Source organism: Salmo salar, chromosome ssa08 (assembly GCF_905237065.1).
Source record: "Salmo salar chromosome ssa08, Ssal_v3.1, whole genome shotgun sequence".
Classification (NCBI taxonomy): domain Eukaryota; kingdom Metazoa; phylum Chordata; class Actinopteri; order Salmoniformes; family Salmonidae; genus Salmo; species Salmo salar.
In genome coordinates, this window is record NC_059449.1 from 12,449,751 (window position 1) to 12,472,069 (window position 22,319).

General features: G+C 42.6%; 2 protein-coding genes across 5 annotated transcripts in view; both read left to right on the forward strand.

Moving 5' to 3' along the window:
• Positions 1-2,787: 2,787 nt before the first annotated feature.
• Positions 2,788-13,503, forward strand: LOC106610175 (transmembrane protein 154). Of its 2 annotated transcripts, XM_014209368.2 has the most exons (9): positions 2,789-3,091; positions 4,630-4,701; positions 4,840-4,905; positions 5,020-5,079; positions 5,323-5,481; positions 5,897-5,954; positions 8,516-8,592; positions 9,118-9,164; positions 12,536-13,503. In XM_014209368.2, the coding sequence occupies exons 1-8, from the start codon at positions 2,971-2,973 to the stop codon at positions 9,150-9,152; spliced, it is 648 nt and encodes a 215-aa protein (XP_014064843.1). In that variant the 5' UTR covers positions 2,789-2,970; the 3' UTR covers positions 9,153-9,164; positions 12,536-13,503. The 2 variants fall into 2 exon arrangements, with proteins under 2 accessions (XP_045578681.1, XP_014064843.1); XM_045722725.1 differs by having other exon boundaries at positions 2,788-3,091; positions 4,840-5,079.
• A 3,784-nt stretch (positions 13,504-17,287) lies between these two features.
• The window catches only part of LOC106610174 (F-box/WD repeat-containing protein 7), a 204,611-nt gene continuing 199,579 nt past the window's right edge, over positions 17,288-22,319 (forward strand). For all 3 annotated transcript variants that reach the window (XM_045722727.1, XM_045722726.1, XM_045722729.1), the window contains exon 1: positions 17,288-17,714. The gene's annotated coding sequence lies outside the window, so the exon portion shown is untranslated. The remainder of the gene's footprint in view (positions 17,715-22,319) is intronic.

The following is a 22,319-nucleotide window of genomic DNA, read 5'->3' on the forward strand; positions in this document are numbered from 1 at the left end:
ATATACACAGGCAGTTAGAAAAGCTAAGGCTAGCTTTTTCAAACAGAAATGTGCATCCTGTAGTACTAACTCAAAAAAGTTCTGGGATACTGTGAAGTCCATGGAGAATAAGAGCACCTCCTCCCAGCTGCCCACTGCTCTGAGGCTAGGAAACACTGTTACCACCAATAAATCCACTATAATTGAGAATTTCAATAAGCATTTCTCTACGGCTGGCCATGCTTTCCACCTGGCTACCCCTACCCCGGTCAACTGCCCAGCACCCTCCACAGCAACCCGCCAATGCCCCCACCATTTCTCCTTCACCCAAATCCAGATATCTGATGTTCTGAAAGAGCTGCAAAATCTGGACCCATATAAATCAGCCGGGCTAGACAATTTGGACCCTCTATTTCTAAAATTATCTGCCTGAAATTGTTGCAACCCCTATTACTAGCCTGTTCAACCTCTCTTTCATATCGTCTGAGATTCCCAAAGATTGCAAAGCTGCCGCAGTCATCCCCCTCAAAGGGGGTGACACTCTAGACTCAAACTGCTACAGACCTATATCTATCCTACCCTGTCTTTCTAAGTTCTTCGAAAGCCAAGTTAACAAACAGATTATCGACCATTTCAAATCCCACCGTACCTTCTCCGCTATGCAATCTGGTTTCAGAGCTGGTCATGGGTGCACCTCAGCCACGCTCAAGGTCCTAAACGACATCATAACCGCCATCGATAAGAGACATTACTGTGCAGCCGTATTCATCGACCTGGCCAAGGCTTTCGACTCTGTCAATCACCAGATTCTTATTGGCAGACTCAACAGCCTTGGTTTCTCAAATGATTGCCTCGCCTGGTTTACCAACTACTTCTCTGATAGAGTTCAGTGTGTCAAATCAGAGGGCCTGTTGTCCAGACCTCTGGCAGTCTCTATGGGTGTGCCACAGGGTTCAATTCTCGGGCCGACTCTCTTCTCTGTATACATCAATGATGTCGCTCTTGCTGCTGGTGATTCTCTGATCCACCTCTACGCAGACGACACCATTCTGTATACTTCTGGCCCCTCTTTGGACACTGTGTTAACTAACCTCCAGACGAGCTTCAATGCCATACAACTCTCCTTCCGTGGCCTCCAACTGCTCTTAAACGCAAGTAAAACTAAATGCATGCTATTCAATCGATCACTGCCCGCACCTGCTCGCCCGTCCAGCATCACTACTCTGGACGGCTCTGACTTAGAATACGTGGACAACTACAAATACCTGGGTGTCTGGTTAGACTGTAAACTCTCCTTCCAGACTCACATTATGCATCTCTGATCCAAAATTAAATCTAGAATCGGCATCCTATATCGCAACAAAGCATCCTTCACTCATGCTGCCAAACATACCCTCGTAAAACTGACCATCCTACCGATCCTCGACTTCGGTGATGTCATCTATAAAATAGCCTCCAACACTCTACTCAACAAACTGGATGCAGTCTATCACAGTGCCATCCGTCTTGTCACCAAAGCCCCACACACTACCCACCATTGCGACCTGTACACTCTCGTTGGTTGGCCCTCGCTTCATACTCGTCGTCAAACCCACTGGCTACAGGTTATCTACAAGTCTCTGCTAGGTAAAGTCCCGCCTTATCTCAGCTCACTGGTCACCATAGCAGCACCCACTCGTAGCACGTGCTCCAGCAGGTATATCTCACTGGTCACCCCCAAAGCCAATTCCTCCTTTGGCCATCTTTCCTTCCAGTTCTCTGCTGCCAATGACTGGAACGAACTGCAAAAATCTCTCAAGCTGGAGACTCATATCTCCCTCACTAGCTTTAAGCACCAGCTGTCAGAGCAGCTCACAGATCACTGCACCTGTACATAGCCCATCTGTAAACAGCCCATCTATCTACCTACCTCATCCCCATACTGTATTTATTTATTTATCTTGCTCCTTTGCACCCCAGTATCTCTACTTGCACATTCATCTTCTGCACATCTACCATTCCAGTGTTTAATTGCTATATTGTAATTACTTCGCCACCATGGCCTATTTATTGCCTTAACTTACCTCATTTGCACTCACTGTATATAGACTTTTTGTTTTCTTTTGTTCTACTGTATTAATGTTTTGTTTATTCCATGTGTAACTCTGTGTTGTTGTATGTGTCGAATTGCTATGCTTTATCTTGGCCAGGTCGCAGTTGCAAATGAGAACTTGTTCTCAACTAGCCTACCTGGTTAAATAAAGGTGAAATAAAAAAAACATAAAAAAATGTTTCAACTCAGAAAAATCATTCACCTGTGACATCATGTCTAAACTTGTCATGGCCGGGGCTATGCTTTATGGGATAGGTGGTTAAGGGTATGGGGGACGGTTAATGAGGTATAACGACATATCCATAGATAGTACAGTATACAACTTTCAGAGCTCAATTCTGACGCTGTAAGCGGTTTGAATTCAAATCCAAACAGAAGCTAACCTGAGAACAACTACGAGCTGCTCCTTACTGAATGTAACTAAGAAAAACATTTTCCTTTCCCCCATTTAGTAAGTTTGCTCAGCTCTTGTCTTCTCTTTGGTATGCCCCGATTGCTTGAATACCTTAACTGGGAGGAATTTGCTTCAACAGAGAGCAGAGGAGCTGCCAGGCTTGTGGCTACAAGCACACTGTTAATTACATCACATCCGCAAGAGTGATCTAGCTGGGTGTGTGTAGCTATGTGGCTGTGTACTCTTTAGGTTTCTCTCTCTTCCTCTCTTTTTTTCTCTCTCTCTCTCTCTCTCTCTCCCTCCCTCCCTCCCTCCCTCCCTCCCTCCCTCCCTCCCCCTCCCCCCTCCCTATCTCTGTCTCTCTCCCCCTTCGCCCTCTCTCTCATCCTCCTCCTCTCTGTGAGTCTCTAGGTGAGTCAAAAGCAGCCCTGAATCAGGAAGTAGGATGCCGTGAAAGACATTAGTAGGCAGAAGGAAATGGGCACCACCACCACACAATGTCACCATGTCTGCTGCTGCTCCTGTCCATGGTAACACAAGGACGAGAGGGAGGAAAGGCCACAGGGAAATGACCCCATCGTCGATCATGTTGCTGCTGGCGCTGACAGCCTGCTTGGCTGGGACTGGTAGGTGTGGACTGTGGAATTGGAAAGATCATTTGCCCTTACTGCTCATTGGAAACAGAGCTTTCATGGCTTTCTCTACTCTACTACATTCACTCACTTTCATTACCTGTCTGTTTTCTCTTGGTGTCTCTGTGTTCTTTTCTTTTTTTCAGTTTGCCTGAGAATGTAATAGTCTGCTGAAATGTGGTTTATATTGGCGGGTGGTGGCTGCTGAAATATGTGTGGACACGTTTTATGAAGAGATAGTGAAAGTTCTAGGCCTTTTGACTACATGGTATTCTATCCAGTAGGTCTTACCTACTGAGTACCTGAGTAATCGCTGCTGTATGGTTACATGTGTCTTTGAGTTGCTTCACAATGCTTTCTGAAGTTGAATATTTGAATCGCTCTCCTAGAGCTTTTTCACTTCTATTCAAACGGATGTTGTTGTCTTTGTACATCTCTGTTACATTTCAATTGTGAAAGAGGCTGAGTTCACATCCCTTCTTGCAACAGGTTGTTAGTTACGAATGATAAGAATCAGCTATAAACACAGTGAAACGTTGATGTTCCTGTTTTATTTCAAAAGACCCATCTTCACCAAAAGAACGAGAACATTGTGTTTTGTTAGTAGGAAAACCATTAACAAACATTTTCGCAATGGCATTACCTAGGCCTAATGGCACGGTTTGTTCCCTCTGTGGTGTGTGTTATCTCCATCTGTGTCTACTGCCAGTATATGTGCCTAATGGCACAGTTTGTTCCCTCTGTGGTGTGTGTTATCTCCATCTGTGTCTACTGCCAGTATATGTGCCTTGCCTTTTTCACTGTAACCACTGGCTGGTAACCAAGGGATATGTTTATTTTGAAGGGTTTTTAATGCCATGTCCATGTCTCCTCAACACATTAATTTTGAATTACACTGTACACGCCCAAACATTTACAGTAAGATGTGTCTGTGATGGTTCTAGGAATGTCCGGGGTTAACCTACACAAAGAAAGGTGCTATCTAGAACCTAAAAGGGTTATTAGGCTGTCCCCATAGGAGAACCCTTTGAAGAACCCTTTTTGGTTCCAGGTAGAACGCTTTTGGTTCCAGCTACAGAGGGTTCTACATGGACCCCAAAGGGGTACTACCTGCAACCAAAAAGGGTTAGCCTATGGAGACAGCTGAAGAACGCTTTTAGAGTGTATGATACATAGGCTCATTTTGATGATAAACATGATTAAGGTCACAGCTCTCAACCAAGTACACTACTGACAGGCCCAAACTCATTCACATTCAAAGATCTGATGACTGTTTAAGCTCCTTTTTCTGGGAAACACTATCATACTATCTGACTCAGTGTAGTTTGCACATCGTGGAGTCTTTCGTGGGTTTTTTATGAATCCCGAATATTCTAAATTGCATAAAACTAGGGTGATGATTTTTTTCCTGGCCAAGTGTCCCGGGAAAACTCTTGGCTGTCATTATACAGTAGGCTTGAGGTCAGGTCGTGTTATAATGAAAAACTCCTGGCCCTATGTTGCTTAACCATTGACTCTTTCATTCATTGCAGTGCTCTGCCAGAGTGATGAGGACACAAATACTGTTGAAGAAACACAAACAGAAAATGATGCGGGGTTCTCAGGTGAGCTTTAGCTGTTATCTGCTTCCCCCATGTGCAAACTCCTCCAAAACAACCTGGTGGCAATAGCTCATAACTGTCCATTTCCAACGGGTTTGGCATTAGATGTGCTTGTGTTGATACTTTTCTCAATGTTCCCAGTGATCCCAACTGCAAGTGATGCTACCCCTACACCAGACTCATACCTATCATCTGAGAGTCCTTCAGGTGAGATTACACCTGTCTCCATAACACAATTGCATTACCTGATTTCCATCAGAGCCTTGCATGACAACAACAAAAAGGCCCTCTGGTTTTTCATTTCATTTTATGTCATTTCAGAGGGATATGAGACTGAAGCTGAATCTGGTTCTGGATACAGTCCAGGTGTCCATTTAGAAGGTATATTACATCAGTACATCAGCACTTTGTGACAACTGCTGATGTAAAAGGGGCTTTACAAAATAAACTTGATTGATTTGATTGATTGAACACAAACAACAACATTGATGTAGTGTTTAAGAAAACAGTGTGTTAGAAGCGATTATTGAGATGGTGAAAATAATTGCAGAAACATTGCAGACAAGCTGATGTTACATCTGTAGCAACATGATCAGTTTCCCACCATGATGGTTCCTCTTCCAGGGGAGGATCATCTCAAATCCTCTGAAGCACCGTTGGAGGAAAGTCTGAGTCCCACCTTCATCCTGGTTCCTGTTGTGCTGGTGGCCGTGATCATCGCCATGGTAGTGGGCGTAGTCATAATCAACCGCAGATGGAATCGGAAAGAAAAGAGCAATTCTGGTAAGTCGTGAGAACTGTGCTATAGCTGGAAATATGTCCACATGATGAGAAGCAACAGGCGACATGACCCAATTCTCATACACCATGACAGATCTGCTTATTTATTTTATTTAAAATGTTACCTTTAACTAGGCAAGTCAGTTAAGAACAAATTCTTATGACTAGATGTATTGTACAATTCAGTCGTCCTTTTCATTGCATGGGTACGTTACAACACTATGACATGTGAAAAACTGGTCTGAGTAGGGCTATGTTTAGCTTTGTGCACACTTATTTAGAATAGTGTGTAGGCCTACAGTTGTATACTCAACCACAATACAGTATACAATGTATGAGTGGATATTGTTAATGTACTTTGACATTACTTTATTAGATGGTGCACGATGTTGGCTATAATGATGGTTTCCTATTACAGATAATGTAGAAGAGGATAAATATTTGCATGGTAGCGATGACACAGAAAACGTTCCAATGTAAGTATTGAACACTGCAGTATGAGTTATATAGTGCATTCGAAAAGTATTCAGACCCCTTGACTTTTTCCACATTTTGTTACATTACAGCCTTATTCTAACATATATAGTATTTCCCTCATTAATCTACAATCAATACCACATATTGACAAGGTGAAAACAGGTTTTTAGATATTTTTGCAAAAAACAGAAATACCTTATTTACATAAGTATATAGACCCTTTGCTATGAGACTCGAAATCGAGCTCAGGTGCATCCTGTTTCCATTGATCATCCTTGAGATGTTTCTACAACTTGATTGGAGTCCACCTGTAGTAAATTCAATTGATTGGACATGATTTGGAAAGGCATTGAAGGTCCACAAGAACACAGCAGAAATAAATCATGTAAACTGTGCTAATGTGTAGTGAGTTTCACTTACTGCCTAGTACACAAGGGTCCAAAACCTTAAACCTAAAAAAAAAACTAAATAGATTCTTAAATGGATAAATAGAGGTTTGGATCCACCAAGACTCTTCCTAGAGCTGGCCGCCCGGCCAAACTGAGCGATCAGGGGAGAAGGGCCAATGTCAGGGAGGTGACCAAGAACCCGATAGTCACTCTGACAGCGCTCCATAGTTCCTCTGTGGAGATGGGAGAAGTTTCCAGGAGAACATCCATCTCTGCAGCACTCCACCAACCAGTCCTTTATGGTAGAGTGGCCAGACAGATGTCACTCCTCAGTAAAAGGAACATGACAGCCCATTTGGAGTTTTCCAAACAGTACCTATAAGATTTTCAGACCATAATAAAAAGGATTCTCTGGTCTGATGAAACCAAGATTGAACTCTTTGGCCTGAATGCCAAGTGTCACGTCTGGAGGAAACCTGGCACCATCCTACGGTGAAGTATGGTGGTGGCAGCATCATGCTGTGGGGATGTTTTTAAGCAGCAGGGACTGGAAGACTAGTCAGGCTTGAGGGAAAGATGAACGGAGCAAAGTACAGAGAGATCCTTGATGAAAACCTGTTCCAGAGTGCTCAGGACCTCAGACTGGGGCGAATGTTCACCTTCCAACAGGACAATGACCCTAAGCACACAGCCAAGACAACGCAGGAGTGGCTTCGGGACTAGTCTGAATGTCCTTGAGTGGCCCAGCCAGAGCCCGGACTTGAACCAGATCGAATATCTCTGGAGAGACCTAAAAATCCCCAAATACAGGTGTGCCAAGGTTGTAGCGTCATACCCAAGAAGACTCAAGGCTGTAATCACTGCCAAAGGTGTTTCAACAAAGTACTGAGTAAAGGGTCTGAATACTTATGCAAATGTTATATTTTTTTTATAAATTTGCAAAGATGTCTAAAAAACTGTTTTTGGTTTGTCATTATGGGGTATTGTGTGTAGATTGATGAAGGAACAAAACAATTTAATCCATTTTAGAATAAGGCTGTAACGTAACAAAATGTGGAAAAAGTCAAGGGGTCTGAATGCTTTCCGAATGCACTGTATCTAGGCTACTGCTGTCTTGACTGTGCTCTCTATACATTTCAAGTTGAAGTCACTTAAATTCGTATATGGCAGTAAATCTGTTTCCCTTGGTATGATTTTGACCTCACCCTTTCTCGCCTCTGTTTGTTATTTCCTGTTTAGAAAGAAAGACGTTGAGGAGTTTGAAACAGGCGTGTGTGAGTGTGTGTGTGCCCTGTGTGTGTGTGTGTGTGTGTGTGTGCACGCCGTGTGTGTGTGTCTCTCTCTCTCTTTCTGTGTGTGTGTGTGTGTGTGTGTGTGTGTGTGTGTGTGTGTGTGTGTGTGTGTGTGTGTGTGTGTGTGTGTGTGCGCACGCGCGTTTGCTCTTTTCCTCAACAAGTTGTTTCACACAAACACACACACACCAGTCAATCATATCTGACATAAAGTATATAGTCAAGAAGTATCATGTGTGAATCTAAGTGTTTACGCATTAGCCTGAGAACTTATGAACGAGCATTTCAGCAGAAATATGGCAAAGCTCCAGTTCTTCCTGCTATGATATGAAACCCTGTCCCTGGTAACCAGCCTCCATGTGAGAATGTACGGTATGACTAAGGTATCTTTAGTGGAAGAGACAGACTAACATAAAGGAAATAACCATCAAAAAACGATCTCCTGTCAAAACTTTACAGTGCACATGAACGCTCTCTCTCTCTAAGCCAATCATGTGTCCATGATGACTTCAGCGCATTGACAGGAAACTGGAATCAATGACGAGAGCGCCCTCCTGTGAGAATCAGCAATACTACCACTCAAATGGCCTTGAGTAGAAAATCATGTCAAACTATGGGAGGGAAGGACAGTGCTTATTCAAATACGAACAGTTTTGGATGGAAATCAGTGAAAAACAGCATATTCCTTAGGAGTTTCATTTGAGACCAGTACATCGTGTGAGAAACCCCTCAAAACTGTTTTGGATTGTCTTTATACCTCAACAGTGGATGTTTGTATTTTTTCCCCTCTACACTCCCTTCATTTTAGTCCCTTTATTTTGTCATTTTCGAATGTCAAAACACTAATATGATGGGCTGACTATGTTGGCTGTTTTCCAGGCCCATGTTTGAGGATGATGTCCCCTCTGTGTTGGAGCTGGAGATGGAAGACCTGGAACAGTGGATGAATAAAGATGGTGAGTCATCTAAAAACCCCAAAAGAAAATGTATAGCAGCCCACTAATGATTATCTTTGAAAATAATGTATAAGTGGAACAATCTGAGCTGAGGCTGTATATCTTGTCTGTTAGTTGGCAATGGCCGTCCTTGTTCTCCAAGCATTAGACTACTCTTGGTCCACAATAAGAAGATCTGTCTGTTGTAAACTCTGTTGACTACTCACTCCTGTTTTGTAATTGAAATGTGGACATATGTAATCACATGCCTTTCCCTGATAAATGCTACTGTGAAAACAGGTTGGTTGAGTATAACTTTTCTCCAATAGAGGGCGCCATTGTATACTTTATTACTGAGCCACTGCAAGTGCGACAATAGCGTTCATACATGGGCCAGACTGGAGTCAATTCCTTTTGTATGTGCACTTTAAATATCTAAGTACATACTGATAGGAAAGCTATTCGTAGACTGTAAATGTCCATAATGTTTGTGATTTATACAGGGATATTGTATTCGTCACATGAGTTGTCTATTTGTTTTTTTAGGTGGAGTTCGAATGGACTCTGGACAAGGGATCTAACATGAGATCATGGTAAACATACACCTGTTACTTACTAACACTATAGTAGTCAACTCTACTGTACTTTGCTGTTTATGTAGCAACGCTGCAGGATAAGATAATGGGCTCTATTCAATCTGCATCACTGAAACGTTACAGATCGCGCGATATAAATGTAAAGGTAATTCCTGATGGAGCCGAGATAGGCAGCGTTTACCGTGAACGTAGTCTCCGCTAATGCGTAATATTGCATTTACATTTCAATCACGCTTTAACGCTGAATATCTGTAATACGGATTGAATAGAGTCCAAGGTGGTGACAGGTGAATGCGTCAGTCACATCCATCAATGCAACTCAGGAACAGGGAAGGAGGACAGACAGCCTGGTGATGACATAATGTGTTGTCCTGGTGACATAATAACATGACCTGCTGCTGTTGACGTGGGTTACTGTAACATGAAACTCAACAGTCTATCATTTGATTAAGAGAAAGGATCTAGGGTCAGTTTAGCCTTTTAGATCATAATTAATAAGATGGACATGGATGGAGAGACCTGATCCTAGATCAGCACAGTACTCTGTGACACTTTATAAATACAGGCCTTGGTCAGTGGAGGCTGCTGAGGGGAGGACGGCTCATAATAATGTCTCGAAGGGAGCAAATGGAATGGCATCAAACACTTGAAAACAACATGTTTGATGCAGTGGTGCAACTTTTGTTTTAGAAGTGGGAGGGACATTTAAAAAAAACAAAAAAACATCCGGTAGGATAAACACTCCAAACAGCCTGCCTGACCGCTCGGAGGCGTCCGTTTTGTATCACATTCCAATGATAAAACTCGGGGGAACAAAAATGCAATTTCAAAATGTGGGGGGGACATGTCCCCTCTGTCCCCATTGAAAGTTTTGCCCCTTGTTTGATGTATTTGATACCATTCCACTTATGCCGCTCTAGCCATTACCAAGAGCCCGTCCTCCCCAATTAAGGTGCCACCAACCTGCAGGTACTATTAATAAAGCTGCCAGTTGAGGACTTGTGAGGCGTCTGTTTCTCAAACTAGACACTCTAATGTACTTGTCCTCTTGCTCAGTTGTGCACCGGGGCCTCCCACTCCTCTTTCTATTCTGGTTGGAGCCAGTTTGCGCTGTTCTGTGAAGGGAATAGTACACAGCGTGGTACGAGATCTCCAGTTTCTTGGCAATTTCTAGCATGGAATAGCCTTCATTTCTCAGAACAAGAATAGACTGACAAGTTTCAGAAGAAAGTCTTTGTTTCTGGCCATTTTGAGCCTGTAATCGAACTCACAAATGCTGATGCTCCAGATACTCAACTAGTCTAAAGAAGGCCAGTATTATTGCTTCTTTAATCAGGACAACAGTTTTCAGCTGTGCTAACATAATTGCAAAAGGATTTTCTAGTGATCAATTAGCCTTTTAAAATGATAAACTTGGATTAGCTAACACAACGTGCCATTGGAACACAGGAGTGATGGTTGCTGATAATGGGCCTCTGTACACCTATGCAGATATTCCATAAAAAATCTGCCGTTTCCAGCTACAATAGTCATTTACAACATTAACAATGTCTACACTGTATTTCTGATCAATTAGATGTTATTTTAATGGACAAAGAATGTGCTTTTCTTTCAAAAACAAGGACATTCCTAAGTGACCCCAAACTTTTGAACGGTAGTGTACATACTCATCATGCACAGGTATTTATCCTTTATTTAACTAGGAAAATCAGTTAAGAACATATTCTTATTTACAATGACGGCCAAACTCAGACAACGCTGGGACAATTGTGCACCGCCCAATGGGACTCCCAATCACAGCCAGATGTAATGCAGCCTGGGTTCGAACCAGGGATCGTAGTGACCTTTCTTGCACTGAAATGCAGTGTCTTAGACCGCTGCGCCACTCGGGAGCCCATTTATCAACAGTCATTTCTGTTTTGGGGGGGTTGTATTTTACCATGTTTTTCTCCCCAATTTCATGATATCCAATTGCGATCCAATTACGATCTTGTCTCATCGCTGCAACTCCATAATAGGCTCGGGAGAGGCGAAGGTCGAGTCATGCGTCCTCCGAAACATGATCCGCCAAACCGTACTTCTTAACAACCACCCGCCTAACCCGGAAGCCAGCTGCACCAATTTGTCGGAGGAAACACTGTTCAACTGACTACCGAAGTCAGCCTGCAGTTGCCCGGCCCACCACAACAGTAATTTCTGTTCCCCCTGCATAGTTTGTTTTGATACGTGGTGGCCACACACACACACACACACACACACACACACACACACACACACACACACACACACACATTCACACACACATTCACACATAAATACAGATACAGAGCGAGACAGAGTCTCACATACTCCCACACATGCTTCTATTATCTCTCTGACACACACACTCACACGCACAGAAATATACACATGACTGCACAAACACATACCTCACTTACTGACATAAGGGCACACACACACACACACACACACACACACACACACACACACACACACACACACACACACACACACACACACACACACACACACAGTGACTGCTGAACTCTGTCCCCTAGTCCTCTGTACCCATTGTAACCTTCTAACCCTCTGAAGCAGGAAGTGTCCTGACATCTGTTAGCGATTACCACAGGCATGCATGGAAGTGTGGCGCAACAGGGCGTAGGGATGGCCCCTTGTTCTCTCTCTCAGAAAGGCTGGGAGGGTCAAGGTCCATTAGACTAGCTGTGAGCTCACGTCATTCACACACAGCTTTTTTCCCCCAGGGTTCTGTTGGTTTGCAGCGTGCCATAAGGGTGGAGGGTCATAGACTACTCAGTTAACTGTGTAGGGCAGGCCTACTGTAGAGGCTGGTGGGAGGAGCTATTTGGAGGACGGGCTCATTGTAATGGCTGGAATGTAATAAATGGAACGGTATAAAACACATCAAACATATGGAAACCACACGTTTGACTCCGTTCCATGTATTCCATTCTAGCCATTATAATGAGCCCGTCCTCCTATAGCTCCTCCCACCAGCCTCCACTGCTGTAGACAGCATGCCCTATTGTAGACCTACTCTAACTACATAAAAATCAACTGTAAATATCTGTTGTTTCCAATGGGGGATTTATTGACAGTTTGGTGTAGACTAGAGGATCAACATGCCAGCTATCTGATTGTGAAATTACATCATTCTCATTCCTTCCCAAGGACCTTTGGCTTGTGAGTTACATACTGTAGGTCAGAGGGTGTGGTGTGACAACCAAACGAATGTTAAAACATCACGTCACTCCTTCCAATGAAGGATGTTATTCTATTGATTGTATGAACATGTACTGTACTGTATGTAGTCACATGACCTCTCCCTGTCTGTCTGTCTCCTCTAGGCTAGTCTCTAAAGAGTCATGGAGTCAGTCAATTCTCTCTCCCAACCGTCCTCTTGCTGTACTGCCAGTGACAAAGGACATTTCCCCAGCGCAGGGGACATTCTGTGACCCAGCAGCACTGTAGGCTTCTTCTATTCATGTCAATGTCAAAGCAACGTCATCAACAGACCACATTGACAACAAGGAAGCAACACCTCCACCAAGGTGACTGCAAAAAACAGGAAATTCTGAATTGATTTTCCATTTCAGCATAAACAAAAGACAAGTAACAATAAATGCACAAGGTAAACGTTTTTAGAACGTAACATCTTAAAATCTGCGCAGTCCACCGTCAAATGTGCTGTGGTATAGATTCTATGGAGAAACAGTGTGCGGCAATAGTCCTTTCACTACACGGATCCTGATTGTGGTCGGCCTAATAATGAATGCTTTTTGCAACGCCATCAACTCAGTACTGTGCCTTTTAGTCATTGTTTCAAGTTCATATTCACTTTTTATGTGATTGTTTTATTGCCTTTTGTATTCAGCTGTCATGCAGTGAGAGAGGGAATCAGTGAGAGAGGAAGGAGTAAAACACAGGAGGTTGGTGGCACCTTCATTGAGGAGGATGGCTCGGGGTAATGGCTGGAGCAGAATGAGTGGAATGGTATCAAATACATCAGAAACTTGGTTTCCATGCGTTTGATGCCATTCCATTCGCATTCACCTGGACAGTTATAGTGCCAGTATTTGGCATATAAACATGTTTTATCCCTTTAGATCATTGAAACATCTGCAGTTTTTTGATGAGTGTCTAGAGTAGACCTTTAAAAGTCATGTAAGAAGTCTATATATCTACTTTATAAATATGTGTTGAGTGAAGGAGGTTGGGGGGGCAGGGTGGAGGGTTAATGTGTCTCCTCCATATTTTCTTTGTACCCCTATGTCAATATAAATGAAATTAAATAAACATTTGATCAAAAAATAAATAAATGTCTTGTCAGATATATCTGATATAGTTTGGGCTCCCGAGTGGTGCAGCGGTCTAAGGCACTGTAACTCTGTGAAAGAGGTGTCACTACAATCCCTGGTTCGAGTCCAGGCTTTATCACATCCGGCCGTGATTGGGAGTCCCATAGGGTGGTGAACACTTGGCCCAGCGTCGTCTGGGGTAGGCCGTCATTGTAAATAAGAATTTGTTCTTAACTGACTTGCCTAGTTAAATAAATAAATAAACATCTAGTTGATATAGCACTGTGTGTATTGGTACTCTACTGCACTCCCCAGGGAAAGTGTGCCCCTAAACACAGACCTAATATTACTTTACCTGATTCTGAACTTACTGTAATTGTTAACAGTTGAAATACAAAACTGATCACAGATGAGCTAATAACTATTATACTACCACATATTACACTGGACTGGTAGTTGACCTCAGACTGCTTCATATGTAACCTTCCTGACAGCGGTGTGTGGTAGTTGACCTCAGACTGCTTCATATGTAACCTTCCTGACAGCGGTGTGTGGTAGTTGACCTCAGACTGCTTCATATGTAACCTTCCTGACAGCGGTGTGTGGTAGTTGACCTCAGACTGCTTCATATGTAACCTTCCTGACAGCGGTGTGTGGTAGTTGGCCTCAGACTCCTTCATATGTAACCTTCCTGACAGCGGTGTATGGTAGTTGACCTCAGACTGCTTCATATGTAACCTTCATCACAGCCTGCAGTGTATGGTAGTTGGCCTCAGACTGCTTCATATGTAACCTTCATGACAGCAGTGTATGCGAACATATGGGCATTTCCAGGGCTGTGAGCATTGTTCTCACAGTCAGAGCTAGATTCTGGTTGCACTGGTTTGTGTCGTGTCTTTGTACGTAGCAGAAAGGTGATCTGACACAACCTAAACATGACCTAAGTCTAATGTTGACGCTCACTGATATCAGACAAAGGCCACTTAAAATAAACAGATGAGATAATCCAAAGAGATAGGAGACGAGCCAAGATGACAAGACAACTTCTTGTCCGTGAGAAAAATAGAAGACGAGACGATTAGCTAGAAGAGTTCTTCTGAGAATTGGGTCAACTTGCAAATAACTTTTCTTTATACAAACGAGACAGTATCTATTCATGGGAAACGAATAAGTGAATCTACAGACTGATGAATGACGATTCACAGAGATAGATACATCCCTCTGAGATATCAATACATTCATCAAGTCAGCCTTCTGTTTTGTCTGTGTTCATTCTGCCCTGCCAGAACATAAAAATATATTTATCTGAAATCTGTGATATCAACTCTGTACATTCACTTCAAATGCCATACCAGGTTTCTGTTTCTCTCTCTGTGTTCACTATCCTCAGTCTGTTCTGCCCTGTACTGGATCCATGGCTTACTGTAGTGCACTGTATCATTATCTGGCCTGAGCCGTTGTTACTGTCACATCCACTCAATTCTCTCTCTCAGCCACACAGTCAGCCATGTTTTCCTTTTCCAGAGAGGCTGCGGTGTTCTGAGGCGACCTCTTTCTCATCTCTTCATCTCTCTGTTTGTGTGTGGCTTATCTATGCTACCTACTACACTGAACCAGTGGGCAGAGGGTAATCACACACAGCCACAGTACACACCGGGGAAACAGACGTGTGTGTGTGTGAAACAGAGAAAGTGTGTGTGCGGTATCATCCTCCATGATAGTGACACACTTTGCCTCCAGGCCTAGGCCCTCTTGACGAGTCGTGTCCGGCGAGAAGAGAAAAGCCCCCCTTCCTTCCCGCACTCATCATCAAAGATATGAGGTCTCACACTGCACTATGCTGCTGCTGTGTGGCACAGCACGCCCGATGAGCAACACATGATCCTTTCCCAGCAATACTGGGTTAACCCTTTCATTCACAGCAAGAAACCCTGATGCAGCCAACTGAGCTATATTCTTCCTCTGTGAACTCATTTAACTACTGCACAGGGAAAGGCCTATACAAACAATACCGATGTCATCTTCCCTATTGTACAGAGTAAGAGCTGTGTTTCCCTATGGTCATGTTGGCGGTTGTAAGGGCTTGACCTCAGAGTAATGGTTTAATCTAGTCAAAACAGAGCAAAGAAGTTTCCTGAATGTGGGAAAGCTTTGTATTATTATGATGAAACCCACTTTCCATCCATCATTACACAAACTAGCCACATGACCACCATCCAACCTAACGGTCAGCAGACAACAGCAGTTCTCCATTACTGACTGTGACCCTATATTTCTCAACACAACACAGCAGCCCATCAATGGACATTGGGTGTGTGTCAAAGTATGAACTCTGCGGGCCTGGAAATACCTTGGCGCAAGTCGAGACTCAGTTCAGACTTTGTGAGCGAGATGAAAGACATCTGGGATTTGTCATTGGTCTTTAAAAAACATATGATGCAAATAGAATGGGAAGCCTTGTCTATTTCTGAGAGCGGAGTTATGATTTGTAAGAAAAAGGCACAATGAGAATGCACAGGCCAGGCCCAATTCCAGTGAGTGTCTTAACAGCCAAACGTGGCTGAACACTCTCCAGCAGCACTGGTCTGGATGCTAGTGGTGGAGCAGTCATAAAAACAGATGGAAGCCATTTGTTGTGTTTTTTTTCTCTGTAGCTGTGGTCTGGACAGCCTAGCCTAGGCTCCATGTTAATCAAAGTAATGTGTGCAGTTATGTGAGGAATATCGCTGTGTAAATTGAGAATCGTCACAGCAATAAGCTGTCCTGTTGTGTCCCTGTCCAGAGGTTTAACATACAGAGCTGACATTCTGTCATTGATGGATTCCTGCCGTATTCTAAATGTTCTATGGAGTCTGGGTCTGTCCCGAGACATATAGGATGTTAGCGTTATTAATTTCCCCTCATATCCCGCAACTCTATGTTGCCCGATGTGATGTGGTCCAAACATATAACTCCAACAAAGCCTTTGGTATTTCATTGTGAAAACTAATATGACAATACTGATTCCTCTGACTTTGTATGGATACTCAAATAAACCTAATGTACTATTAGAATATGAAGACAGACAAGTCAGAGGGACTTTTCAATTTCCACATAAGGATTCCCTGCGTGTGGAGGTTTCAACTGCCAGGCTGCTCTGCTATCCACAGAGGCTCTTAGTTTATTTGTGTCTGCCTGGCCTGGAAAAGCTCTCCCTCACTCACTCTCACTCTGTGGCATATTTTTCAGCTTTCGTTGGCTCAGTGCCAGTGTCAATTCCATGCTCCTCAGAATCACATTCTTTGGCGCTTAGTGATATCTCAGGCCTTCAGACTAGCTCCCCCTGGCAGATTAAGATACAGGACATGGAAATGACCGTAAAACAAAACAAAACAATGCCGGGCACACAGCCGCTTCGCTTCAGCGCTGTGCTAGACACTGGTCCAGGAAATAGAGTTATGCTCAAATTGTTTGGTATGAATCTCCTGGGTTTTTCATACAGATGCATTTCAAGTTTCAAGTTGTATTAGTCATATGTACTGGATACACATGGTATGCACCATCCAACGAAATGCAACAACAATAAAAAATAATAAAAGATACAAACATAAATCGCACAATCTCACACACACACTTTGTATGAAATATAAGAAACAGTAGCTAATAGACTGGACCAATTATATGAAAACAATCATATTCATTATAATTACTACCCTACACAGTACAGGTTCAAGCAACTATTTCGGACGTAACATGTTTGCGTCGTTCTAAAAAAAATGTTTTGGGATCGTCATCATCCTGCGACTACCACGGCTCTACTAGTCAGTGAACGGAGAACCGAGAGCACTATCGCTTGAGGTAGCGGAGAGCATCAAGCGGATAAACTCTGTCTAATTTTCAGCTAATTCCCCTTCAGTGCTGGTCGGACACGGGCCATACACCATCCCCGAGTGGATTTTTTGTCTGTGGGTGACCCGAACTGTTGGACGAATTGAAAAATATTATAATTTGGCGTCATATCTAAGCAGAAACGAAAGTATTGAGAGTGGTATCCGAGGTTAGCCACTTGGCTAACTGGGAAGGTTGCCTAGCTAGTTTCTGCTGAGAAAATACGAAGCGGAGGGAGACCTCAGCGGCAAAAAGGGCCATCGACGTGAGCTGTATCCTGAAGAGGAGCTCTCCGTTTTTCTGGACACATCAAGAGGAGCCGGAGTCCATTTTGCTGTGTTCTACTCTGATCATTTCCGAGGTAAGAAGTACAAGGAAACGGGTGGCCCCGGCGTAGAAATCGTTACAATAGAGCGGTGGGCCAGACAGTCAGCAGCGGAATGGTTATCTAACTTTAGCGAGATAGCTAGCAATTCCCTGCTAGCCAGCTGCAAGAGTGTTTCTCACTAAGCTTTTTGTAAACATCAGCTTTGCATATACATTGAGAACGAATTAAATGTGTTAAACTGGGTTTTCAGACGAAACGAATACATTTGTTATAAATAACATGACCACCTTGACCTAGCTAATGGGGCTAGCTAGTTTGATTTAGTCCATATCGGCTAACGTTAGTAGCTAGGTACCAACCATCTGCTGGACTTTAACTAGCACTAGCTAGCTATCTTGCTGGCTGACAAGAAAACACTTTGATTGCACGAAAAACAAGTCTTACTTTTTTATGTTGCTTGTTTTGTTTCTAGAGTATGCTAACGTTATGTTAGTGTTGGCTTATAATTTCAGTGATTCGCTGGAGAGTGTTAGCTATCCAACTAGATTGCACTGCACGCTAAATCAAGCTAGCTAGCCAGACTCCTTTTGTTATGCTAATGCTAGTCATTCAATTTCTGATACCATAACATCCTGACTTACTCGCTACAACACAGCGTGCAAGCACAATGACGTTTAGTTTGTAAGAGCTGACTTTAGAGTTCGATACCTTCGCAGGCTAACGTTTATTGGATTGTACTTTATTACATTTTGATTTTGCTTAGTGTTTTTTCGTACGGTTGGTGAAGCAAGGTAAACGTTTTGGAGTGCATCTTACTAGCCGCGAGGAACGGCGCCAGTGTGAGCCGAGCACATGCTCCTGGCTATGGCATCAGTCGGAGAATGTAGAAATTCGAGATTATCAAGCGAGGATAACAAATGCAACTTTTTTTTTTTTGTAAATGTGCAATTTCATATAAACCATGCATCAAAAAATAAACACGTGCTAACTATACATCTAGAAAATACAGCAATTTCTGCACACCTAGGCAAAACTTCCAAGCACAGTGATTTCTCATATTGGCTATTTATGTGTTTAAATTGACATAAATAATATTGTTGTCACTTTGCGATTTTCTCTTTACACTAACCTGTATGGGTAGCTTTGCAAACGTATCAAAATAGCCTAGATATTACACCAGAACAGTTACAAAAACTAGCCAAAGTGTGCACGGTCCCATTTAAAATGATGGGGAGTGAGATGGGTTTGGTTTGATGTGCGGTTTTGAGGTAACTACTGTTACCATCCCAGTATCACTAACTGTCATACTTGACTGAGTTGCCACTGTGAATCAAGTAAAGTAAACGGTGCATTTCAAAACTTGGTGTCTACTCTTATGAAAGACTATAGGGTGTCATGTCAGCAATACCTGTATTTTCTTCCTATGTAATCACTATTGTCAAATGTATTATTGTTCTTCCTGTATGTGACATTTCCCTTACGAAATGTACCTGATGACTCTTCTCTAACAACTGTAAGGATATGTGATGCAGCACTTAGGAATGTTAAATAAGACACCAGTTGAATAGTCTTTTCAACTGTGTTTCTCCCCTAACAAATCTGGGCCTCATGAATACATTTACATTTTAGTCATTTAGCAGACGCTCTTATCCAGAGCGACTTACAGTAGTGAATGCATACATTTCATTTTCATTTCATACAATTTTTTTTTTCTTCTTTTTGTACTTGGCCCCCCGTGGGAATCGAACCCAGAACCCTGGCGTTGCAAACACCATGCTCTACCAACTGAGCTACCTATAGTTCCTCAAAATAAAGGTGTATGCCTATAACAATGCATTGTCCTGTGGGCAGGTACATACTGCTAGTCTCTCCAGCCACTTTCTTTCTTCTCAAGACTTGGTGCTGAGGGTTCTCATGCAATCTTGACAGTTCAGTGTGGTCCCTTTTTGTGTTGTCCCCTGCACAAAATAAAGTAAAATTAAAAGTAGGAAAGTAAGACAAAGGAAACCCTTTTCTTTTCCTGCTCAAATAATTCCTTTCTTTTAACACTCCCTCGGTGCTCTCCTCCTGCTCTCTTTCTCCCTCGGTCCCTCTGTCTTCATAAGGCTTAGAGCCTCTCTGCTCTCTCCCTGCACAGTGAGTCCTCAATAACTCCTCAGAGCTCAGGCCCTCCACAGACTAACAGAATGGAAGAAGAGAGAGAAGCGGGAGGGAGAGAGAAGGCCCTTAAGGACTCAAAGAGATATATAAAACAATGCAGCACTCTCCTCTCTAATGAAAGCCAGGAAGTGGGACAACCGAAGGTTTTTTTCCCTCTGAATAACAGCTTTTTTCACACTGATTGTGGTGGTGATGGAGAATGTTGGTAAGAGATTAGTAATGGAACACGTTCATTAATCCAAATTGTTTATGTGGGCTGGCTGGATGTTTCTTTGAGGGCCTCTGAAACTCTAAGCCTACGGGCCTGGTTATTAACTTGTCCACTCATTTAATACCCTTTGGTGTCGAGTGGTGATTTATCCAAGAGGGTTTGCATCATGCTCTTACAGCCATGCAAATAACAGATAACAAAATCATTGCTGCTTCTCTCACAGCATAAAAACATGTACACACACGATTCTCTCAGTACAGTTTGTGCTTGGAATTACCAAGGTGATACTGCCAGTCGCTACTCAATAACAGATTAACCAACATCTTATACACACTAGTCATGTGTTGTATAGACTAGTAATGTATTGTATAGACTAGTCATGTAATGTATAGCCTAACTCTTACTCACTTCAATGCCTGTGTGATTGCTTTGCGAGGTTGACCTCGTCAAGTGGCTTTTCTTTAGTCTATACCATTAATATTAGGTCATGAATATAGGCTATATAAGTCTCCTTTTTATGGGAGTTGTAATAGAGACCAGGGGTCTCCAACCTTTTTTTAGCATGAGAGCTACACAAAAAATATATATATTTTTAAATAGGCACATTCTTCTCCTCTCCCCTGCCTCGTGTCCTTAGTGTCAATTAGAGGTCGACCGATTATGATTTTTCAGCGCCGATACCGATTATTGGATGACCACCCCCCCAAAAAAGCCGATACCGATTAATCGGCCAATTTGTTTTATTTAATTTATTTGTAATAATGACAATTACAACAATACTGAATGAACACTTATTTTAACTTAATATAATACATCAATAAAATCAATCAATAAAATCAATTTAGCCTCAAATAAATAATGAAACATGTTCAATTTGGTTTCAATAATGCAAAAACAAAGTGTTGGAGAAGAAAGTAAAAGTGCAATATGTGCCATGTAAAAAAGCTAACGTTTAAGTAACTTGCTCAGAACATGAGAACATATGAAAGCTAGTGGTTCCTTTTAACATGAGTCTTCAATATTCCCAGGTAAGAACTTTTAGGTTGTAGTTATTATAGGAATTATAGGACTATTTCTCTCTATACGATTTGTATTTCATATACCTTTGACTATTGGATGTTCTTATAGGCATTTTATTATTGCCAGTGTAAGAGTGTAGCTTCCGTCCCTCTCCTCGCTCCTACCTGGGCTCGAACCAGGAACACATCGACAACAGCCACCCTCGAAGCAGCGTTACCCATGCAGAGCAAGGGGAACAACTACTCCAAGTCTCAGAGCCAGTGACGTTTGAAACGCTATTAGCGCGCACCCCGCTAACTAGCTAGCCATTTCACATCGGTTACACCAGCCTAATCTCGGGAGTTGATAGGCTTGAAGTCATAAACAGCGCAATGCTTGAAGCACAGCGAAGAGCTGCTGGCAAAACGCACGACAGTGCTGTTTGAATGAATGCTTACGAGCCTGCTGCTGCCTACCACCGCTCAGTCAGACTGCTCTATCAAATCATAGACTTAATTATAATATAATAAAAACACAAATACGAGCCTTAGGTCATTAATACGGTCGAATCCAGAAACTATCATCTTGAAAACAAAACCTTTCTCCTTTCAGTGAAATACGGAACCGTAAGTCTAAATATTCCTGTTACATTGCACAACCTTCAATGTTATGTCATAATTACGTAAAATTCGGGCAAATTAGTTCACAACGAGCCAGGCGGCCCAAACTGCTGCATATACCCTGACTCTGTTGCAAGAGAAGTGACACATTTTCCCTAGTTAAAAGAAATTCATGTTAGCAGGCAATATTAACTAAATATGCAGGTTTAAAAATATATACTTGTGTATTGATTTTAAGAAAGGCATTGATGTTTATGGTTAGCGATTTATATGCAACGCAGGACAGGCTAGATAAACTAGTAATATCATCAACCATGTGTAGTTAACTAGTGATTATGATTGTTTTTCATACGTTTAATGCTAGCTAGCAACTTACCTTGGCTTCTTACTGCTATCGCGTAACAGGCAGGCTCCTCGTGGAGTGCAATGTAAAGCAGGTGGTTAGAGCGTTGGACTAGTTAACCGTAAGGTTGCAAGATTGAATCCCCGAGCTGACAAGGTAAAAATCTGTCGTTCTGCCCCTGAACAAGGCAGTTAACCCACCGTTCCTAGGCCGTCATTGAAAATAAGAATGTGTTCTTACCTGACTTGCCTAGTTAAATAAAGGTGTAAAAAAATATACACTACCGTTCAAAAGTTTGGGGTCAC

Bases quoted from the DNA above. Each gene is read 5' to 3' on its own strand.
- LOC106610175 (XM_045722725.1), top strand. From the start codon at position 2,971: ATGTCTGCTGCTGCTCCTGTCCATGGTAACACAAGGACGAGAGGGAGG. The intron at 4,702-4,839 runs GTGAGCTTTAGC...CAATGTTCCCAG, and splicing joins AAATGATGCGGGGTTCTCAG to TGATCCCAACTGCAAGTGAT. The intron at 8,593-9,117 runs GTGAGTCATCTA...TTGTTTTTTTAG, and splicing joins ACAGTGGATGAATAAAGATG to GTGGAGTTCGAATGGACTCT.